General features: G+C 33.1%; 2 protein-coding genes across 4 annotated transcripts; both read right to left on the minus strand.

The window, feature by feature from the left end:
• Positions 1–759: 759 nt before the first annotated feature.
• Positions 760–2,232, minus strand: LOC106396245 (callose synthase 1). The gene is made up of 4 exons (XM_048754858.1): positions 1,768–2,232; positions 1,543–1,562; positions 1,359–1,459; positions 760–1,259 (listed from the first exon to the last, which is right to left on the minus strand). Exons 1-4 carry the CDS (start codon positions 1,848–1,850, stop codon positions 1,131–1,133), a joined length of 333 nt encoding a protein of 110 aa, XP_048610815.1. The 5' UTR covers positions 1,851–2,232; the 3' UTR covers positions 760–1,130.
• Positions 2,233–4,969: 2,737 nt separating this feature from the next.
• Positions 4,970–7,006, minus strand: LOC106395000 (callose synthase 2). 3 transcript variants are annotated; one of them, XM_048754860.1, is made up of 6 exons: positions 6,945–7,006; positions 6,295–6,452; positions 6,119–6,219; positions 5,886–6,007; positions 5,708–5,789; positions 4,970–5,522 (listed from the first exon to the last, which is right to left on the minus strand). In XM_048754860.1, the coding sequence occupies exons 2-6, from the start codon at positions 6,401–6,403 to the stop codon at positions 5,130–5,132; spliced, it is 807 nt and encodes a 268-aa protein (XP_048610817.1). In that variant the 5' UTR covers positions 6,404–6,452; positions 6,945–7,006; the 3' UTR covers positions 4,970–5,129. The 3 variants fall into 3 exon arrangements, with proteins under 3 accessions (XP_048610817.1, XP_048610816.1, XP_013690990.2); XM_048754859.1 differs by lacking the exon at positions 6,945–7,006 and adding an exon at positions 6,583–6,631; XM_013835536.3 differs by lacking the exon at positions 6,945–7,006 and having other exon boundaries at positions 6,295–6,678.
• Between the last annotated feature and the right edge of the window lie 1,529 nt (positions 7,007–8,535).

The following is an 8,535-nucleotide window of genomic DNA, read 5'->3' on the forward strand; positions in this document are numbered from 1 at the left end:
TCCAATTGAAAGGGGAAATGTTCTTCACATCCCTTCTTATTTTACTTTACAAGAAGAAAATCTTCACTGTTAGAGGCAACTGAAGAATAAATGCTCAAAAGCAGCGCTTTTTGGATATTCGAAAGAAAATGTTATTCACTTGCAGAATTTAAGAAGAAAACAAAATTCTATCGGAACTTGATTCTATACAAGATCCGAATTGCGTTGTACCGCATTGGACAACAATGATTATTTATTCCAACCAGCAATGTGGGGAGACCAAATCTTTACTAAATTTCGTTTGCAACATTAATCTAACTCACAAAGAAGACCCAAAAAATCATAGGTAAAACAACAGGATACAAAAATCCAAAATAACTGTCAAAAGAAAGTAGATCAAAGAGTAGGTTCTCCACATTGCTGTTGAATAATCCTTGTTTGTTCAGCCTGCGGATACACACGAATATTCGGATCTTGTATAGAACTCAAGTCCTGCAATAGAATTTTGTTTTCTTCTTTAAATTCTGCAAGTGCATAACTTTTCTTTTGAATATCCAAAAAGCGCTGCTTTTGAGCATTTATCTTCTTCAGTTGCTCTAACAGTTGTCTATTTCCTTCTTGTAAAGTATAAATAAGAAGGGATGTTTGATCAACATTTCCCCCTTTCAATTTGGAGGCTTTAACTCCAATTGGTTGTTGAGATGGGTATCCACCAATAACTTCACCATCGTCATCCAAGGCACATAATATTTGAATTTTTTCTTCGGCCTCTGTGTGGGCTTTTTTTTTCAAAATTTCTTTTATTAATCCTCGAACCCCTGTGTGAGCTTTCAAAACCTACCCACCAAGAAATTGAAAGAAAAAGAAAAACTCAGCCATAACACAATTCAGGAGAGTATCAAGATGTTTCCATGATCAACTAAGAACCTAAAAAGTGAGAGATTCAACAAAAACATAATCTACTATCAGCTTCACCTCATCAGCCATTTCCACATTAGCACTCTTTAAGACTTCAAAGAGAAACACGTCAGTTTGATATGCCTTTTTAAGTTGAGCACTACAAGGCAAAACAATTTTTTAAATATTTATGAATGAAAGACACCGAAAGATAGATTGCAATAGTGATCCGAATAAACACTTCCATCAAACACTTACCGTTCAGCTTTGAAAGCAGCGTCTAGCAAAGGCTGGATAGATGTGTTGTAGTAGTGTTGATAAAAAGTTTGCATTTCGCGTGCATCATCACTCTTCTGCCTTCGTGCAAGAGTTGTTTCATTCTCCTGCACAAGTTTAACAAAATAAGGTAAACTGACACATAATCCCCTTGCAGCAAGAATTTTATGTGCAAGCCAACCGTTAAGTAAATGAAGTGATGATACCTGTTCTAAGCGCTGAAGAAGCGCAGTTTTGAACTGGCGCACACCACGACCACTTGATGTGGGATCAAGCTTGCATGCCTCCTCAAACGCATAGAACCGACCTAAAAACAGCCAGTGATTTTTGTTTACAATATCATTCGATATGATCAAATCATCAGGGGACTTTTACATTATTTCAACTCACATAAGTAAGCAACACGGGGCCCCAGCAACTATGTCTGAATTGAAAAAAAAAAAAAAATTAAAAAGTGCACCAGCCGCGGGCCGCTACGTATTGGTGAAACCCGCGAACAATACAAGCAACAAAGAAAACGGAGTGCTTATTTTGCATGCAGAAGGGATGTTGCTTATGTTTTTGGTGGGATCCCAAAGCCATAAGCAACCTTTTTTAAGAGGGATAATGATGCTCTTACTAGCTTCTACTTCATTGGCTACACGGAGGATCCGAGCAATCTCCACAAGAGACGATGGCACCACTTCACTGTCAAGCATAGCCTCACCGAGATTGCAGCTGTTTGAGAGATCTTCTCAATCCTCCTAAAAAAAGAAATTCTGATGAAGTGTCTTCAAAATTAAAGAGCTTTTACATCACCATCAAGAACAAACTTAAAGAACTGTATGAACTGATACAAAAGACTAAATCATAAGTTCCTCAAAGAGAAAAGACAGAGGCTACAATTAAATAGTGATCTGAAAGTAAAAAAACAAAGACATGGATTGCTTAATTTCGAAGCAAGATGTGATTTACTCTAAATAATAAAATTGAGACCAAGGAAAAAGAGACAATAAATGCTAAAAGATGACTTTATTAGGTAACAGAAAAAGGTTTCAAACAGAGGAAGATAAAGTTAGCATGAGAAGTGTAAAGCAAAAACTTTTGACGAAACCGAGTCACACGACATCTACATAGTCAGTGCCGGTATAAATGTCGCCTAAAGCGCACTCAAAAAAATATTGCCCTCATATATAATTTTTTAATATTTAAAATATGTAATAAAAAATCAAAATATTATTAAAAACTAACTGTTTCCAAAGGGAAAAAAAATCAGTATAAGAGCATTTAACGGTGAAATATCTCCAACACAGTTTCATATGCATTTATGTTATTATTTTAATATAATATATTTATTTGGTTAAATTTTAGCTTTTAAAAACAATCAGACAAATAAGAAAACAACAACAAATTTTAGCTATAGAAATTCTTTCTTGTTCGATCCTAAAAATGTTCTCGGGAAGAAACTAATCTTAGAGCATGTTTATCCGGAGTCCTTGCTGAGGTTCTTAATGTGTGGATCCCCACAAAACCTTTAAAGATCGGTTACAAAAATTACTAATTAAGAACCGATTTTTGTGAGTTTTTTACACTGTTCGTGGATCCCACTGACTCGTGGCGATCCGCGATTACTCGTGACGGTCCGCGATTGGTTTACTTTTTAATTTTATTTTTTTTTAGATAAAAAAAATCTAAGAAACCCATTTGAGTTTCTTATGGATAAATATGGTCTTACTTTTTTTTATTTTTCTTTTTTACTTTACCATATCTTATTATTATTTTTGTAAAATATCATTGTTTAGAAACTACCTTTAATCATGCTCTAATATTCATGAAACCAGAGAGAGTTTTATGTCTTATGTTTGTTTGTATTTCAAAATTTTCCAAAAATAATAAAACTTACGGAAAGAAAAAAAAAGAGAACAAAACTTAGGGCATACACATTGGTAGAAACCAAGTAAAGTTCTTGAAAATTTAAAAGTAAATATTTTTATTTAATGAAAATAACTGTCAATGAAAAAGAGGTTAAATGGGTGAACAGTTTCTAAATTATCTGGGAAAGTATCTCTTTTGAGTATCGAATGTAATTTCCTCTCTTGTTTTTATTGCATTTTCAATTTCATATTATTATTAAAATTCTAGATATTCCATCACATACCACTAAAGGAGCTGCTCTTACTCAGGTAGGTAGCAGCAGAGAAAATAATTTCAGAAAGATAAATTTTCTTGTGTGACACAAGGAGAATATTATATAGACTTCAAGATGCTAGAGAAAAAAACATCACATATAGAAAGAAAAAGAAAACAACGATAACAGTTACAAAAAAAAAAAACAACGATAAAAAGGTAATATAACATAACAAAAGAAATAATTAAGCTTGGATTAACTAATTTGTTTTATAATACGTAAAAAGGAAGCAAAACTTCCTAGATAGTTGAGCACGTGTTTAGCTAAGATCAGATATTTTTACGGATTATCAATATCTAAAACGAAAAATAAAAATAAAAAGTAAAAGTGAGTATTGAACTTGGCATTCCAGGTCAAAAGTGCATGCATACAAACCACTAAACAAAAGCATCTCTTAAGATTTTTGCGCCCCAAATAATACATAAACCTACCGTCCAAAGCCTTTGCTTTACAGGCTTTAGCCGAGGACCAGACCTGTAAATAGTGCTGAAAAACTGGTTACATTCGCCCCGCGGACAAGTTGACGATTCTTGTTAACTTTTTCTAATATATTCATTTGTAAATAAAAATTTAGTATATTCGTATCAATTCCACTTTTAAGTTTGTTGAATATCTACGAAACCCACAGATCACAATACTTTGACAAAAAAAATGGATTACAACAATTAAAATAAAATTATTAATTTATTATATTTTATAATTGATTATATCCTTTAATGATTTATATATTACAAAATAAATATATGTTTTCATAAATCGAAATAATTTTAATTAATATACTTATATGTTATAAAATATCTAAAATTTAAATTTAAATAAATAACTATAATATTCTTTTTAAAAAAGAATTGTTGCAACATTTTTATATCAACCAATCATGGATGTCACCAATCCATATTCCAAATGTTCTTACGCCATCAAATGTTTTGAGAATGAAAAACTTTTCTGTCTCTCATTGATTCCACTAAACATGAATATGATGATTTTAATTCAGTTTTTAGTTGATTTTCTTACATATAAACCATACATTGACATTGGATAAGAATCCAAAAACATTTAAGATTTAAAAACAACATAACTTCTTCTACATAAATTATGCATCAGTGCTTCCGATATTGTTTGTCTATGTGAATCTCTTCTTCGCATGCTTGAGAGTAGACAAAAATTAAAACATTAAAGATCATCAAGCATTATTGAGTAATTAGAGAGGAGACTTACCTGGATTAGCCATATGTGCAATGGGCTCACAACACATGTTAGTGTTTCCTGAAGTTCAGTTATGTGAAAGAGTACTTTAGTTGCTTATTTCAAAGCACGTTAAGTCTCATTTGCATCTAAGAGTACTTTAATTGCTTGTACTACTGTCAAAAATTTCAGAATGATAATAACCTTAACATTTTTACTAAAAAGAGAATGTTGTAAACGGAATACGGTTGAATACTACAAATAATGTTTGAAGTGAAAAAATGTTACGGTCTTGGACATAGAAATAATGACCAGTAACTTTTCGTCTTTTGATATATGATTGTGACATAAATATTGTTAAGGTCTTAAACATAGAAATGATGCATCATTCATTCTTTCATTTAGGATTGAAATAGAATTAGTTATTTAGATTATTAAAAACTTAAGATACAACAAAGGCATATATTAAATAGAAAATAACTTTAACTTTCAAAAGACATAAAGAGTAGTAAAGTTAAAACTAAACACAGCAGAGACTATTAAATTAATCATCTGGTAAACCATTTTTAGATGCACCAAGATCATTAAAATATTGTCTAAACAAAATAAATCAAAGGATAGATTCTTAGTATAGGTAGTTATAATTACGTTTTTGTAGAATCCGTGCTTGTTCACACTCCATATATGAACGAATATGCGGATTTTGTATAGAACTCAAGTCCAGCAATAAGATTTTGTTTTCCTCTCCAAATTCTTTCAGTGCGTAAGTTTTACTTTGAATATCCAGAAACTGTTGTCTTTGTTCGTTTGTCTTCTTCAATTGCTCTAGAAGTTGTTTGTTTCCTTCTTCTATAGTATTAATAAGAAGAGATGGTTGATCAACATTTTCTCCCTTCAATTTGGATTTTTGAACTACAATTGGTTCTTGAGGTGGGCATTCCTCAAAAATGTCAGCATCGTCATCCAAGGCACATAAAATCTGCATTCTTTCAGTGATCTTTGTGTGGGCTTCCATAACCTACCACCAAGAAATAAAAATGAGAAACAATTGAGCCAATAATTTAATATTCAAGGATGCGTCATTGAAATCTTGGCTTAAGACCTATAAGAACCAACAAAAGTGAAAGATTTAACAAGACATCATCTACTATTAAAGCCTTTTTTCAAAAAAGAAAGAAAGATATAATCTACTATTAGATTCACCTCATCAGCCACTTCCTCTTTTGCCGACTTTAAGACTTCAAGGAGAACAGCGTCAGTTTGATATGCCTTTTTAAGTTGAGCGCTACAAGCAAAACAAAAGTTGTATAAATGAATGAAACTTAGACACAGAAAGATAGACTCCAATAGATATAACACGCAAATCGAAGTGAACACGTACCGGTCAGCTTTGTCAGCAGCATCTACCAAAGGCTGAATATATGTCTTGTTGTAGTGTTGATAAAAGCTTTGCATTTCGCAAGCATCACTACCCTTCTGCCTATCTACCCGAGTTGTTTCATCCTGCAAAAGTTGAACAAATATGGTAAAGCGACACATATCCCCATCATGCAGCAAAGATATTATTGGCAAGACAACAGCAAAATGAAACTCAATCAAATTAAGTGATGATACTTGTTCTATGCGTTGAAGAAGCGCAGTCTTAAACTGGTGAACACCACGATGCCTTGATGTGGGATCAAGCCTGTGTGCCTTCTCAAACGCATAAAACCGACCTGAGAGAACATCCGTTTTAAGAAACTGTTCAAAAATAGCAAAAAGTCACGAAGTTTTACATTAGTTCAACTTACATAAGTAAGCAACACGAGGGTTACTAGCTTCTACTTCATTGGCTAAACGAAGGATTGGTGCAACCTCCACAAGAGACGATGGCACCACTTCACTCTCCAAATTAGCCATTCCGAGTTATCAGCGGTTTGAGATATCTTTTAAATCCTCCCCAAAAAGTCTGTTACATCACCATCAAGAACAAACTTAAAGAACTATATGAGCTAAAACGAAAGAGTGAATTGTAAGCTCATGCAGGTGAAAAGACAGAGTCTGCCATTAATTAGCGATCGGAAAAGAGAAAACGAGACATGAATTGCTTAATTCCGAAGGAAGATGAGATCCACTCCATATAATAAATCGATATCATGGAAAAAAGGAGTTAAAAAATTGCGTTTATTAGTTAAAAGAAAAAGGAATCGAACAGACGAAAATAAAGTTAGCATAAGACGTGTAAAGCACAAACTTTATAACGAAACCTAGTCACCCAACACCTTGTTTCACAAGCATCTTTAACTATTCATAGCGAGACAGAAGAAAAGCCTGTATTAACTAAAGTTAACCTTTAAATAAGTTTCGGATTAGTCACGAAGCAAAGGAAAAAAGAAAGAGCAGACACATAGGCTTCCTAAATAAAAAAGAACTATGGCAAACCAAAGAGATTAGTGATCACCTGAACGAGAGAAGGACAAAAGAAACGTATGGTCAAACTGCGATCGAACAAGAACACAAAACCGTGTAAAATATAGAGAGAAGACAGTCTGGCGCTGATGTTTTAAATCTTTTTAAATGTATTGTGGCAACATTTTTTATTTCAACCAATCTTGGAATGTCAACGACATCACTGATCCATGTTCCAATGTCAACGCTATTAATTTTTTTGAGAATGGCAAACTTTTATTATTCTCATTGATATAATTGGACATGCATGAACTATGATGATTTTCATTCGGGTCGACTATCTATTTTCCGAGAACTATTATTATTAGATGTCTCCCAAACTATGACCTCGTTCTATCCATGAATAAAAAGTTCAAGTTCTAGTTCCCCACAATATTAAAGTTTCACATTTATATCTCCACATATATAAAGTTTAAAATCAAAAAGCCCATAGAACATGATTTAAATTGGTTTACTGTTTTGAAGTAAACCATAAATCATTTTAAACCAATAATTAACCAAATTGGTTTATTGTTTCAACGTTGACCCAATTTCTCTCCCTTTCTCACGTTAACGTTAACCTTGATCCACCAATCAACCATTAAAGCTTCGATGGACAAGAACACCATAGCGAAACTGTAATTCTTTTTTAAAGGGTTTGACGAAACGAAACTGTAATTGTAGAGAGTAGAAATCTCTTTCCCGTGGCTATCGGGTTTCTCTCTTCAAGGTTCAATTTCCTGCTCTGTTTTATTGAATGATTTCGTTATGCTTGTAAATTCGAAATTGGGAAACGAAAGTGGTGATAAATGGAATCGATTTGATAAAGGGTTTTGACTTTGATAAGCCGATTCCGATCTGAGTTTCGCCCCAAAGAACGATAAGCATAAGGCTCATAATTATTTTATCTTTGATTACAATCGATGGAATTGGTTAAAAGTTTTTACTTTAGCTTGAATTGTTTATCTAGTTGTTGAACCCTTGTGATAGAATTCTATGGTATAGGTTACTGACTGTGACATGGAAAAAAGAAGAAGAGAATGATATGAAGGTGATGACGTGAATTCTATCTCTGAGTGGTGCAAAAAAAAACAGATCATTAAATCTCTTGTTTGATTGTGAGAGAATAAGAGATTCGATGGACAGAGAAAAAGAGTTGATGGTTCTGGATTTGTTGTGACTCGTGAGGAAGGAGAGAGATGAAGTGATTTGGTATGTTTTAGTTTAGATATGGTTTACTTGGTTTTATGTTTGGTACAGTTTCGGTTTGTTCGGTTACTATTGAGATTTAAAATTTTTGAATTTGGTTTCACAAAACCAACATTTGTGGGGAAATAAAAATGAAACTTTAAAATCGGGACAAATAGAACGAGTTCATAGTTTGGGAGACATTTGGTGCTATACAATAGTTCTCAGTTTTTAGTTTTTCTTACTTACTACAAACATACGTTGATATTAGATACTAAGGGCATCTCCAACCCCACTCTACTTTTTACTCTAAAATGCAGTGTTTTGAAACCCGACCCGGATCCGCGGTTGAACCGGTAAACTCGGTGACCCAGAAAAAATTCGGTTTGGGTTTTGTGAAAAACTCAATATTTAGA

Source organism: Brassica napus, chromosome C4, assembly GCF_020379485.1.
Source record: "Brassica napus cultivar Da-Ae chromosome C4, Da-Ae, whole genome shotgun sequence".
In the NCBI taxonomy this organism is placed as follows: Eukaryota; Viridiplantae; Streptophyta; class Magnoliopsida; order Brassicales; family Brassicaceae; genus Brassica; species Brassica napus.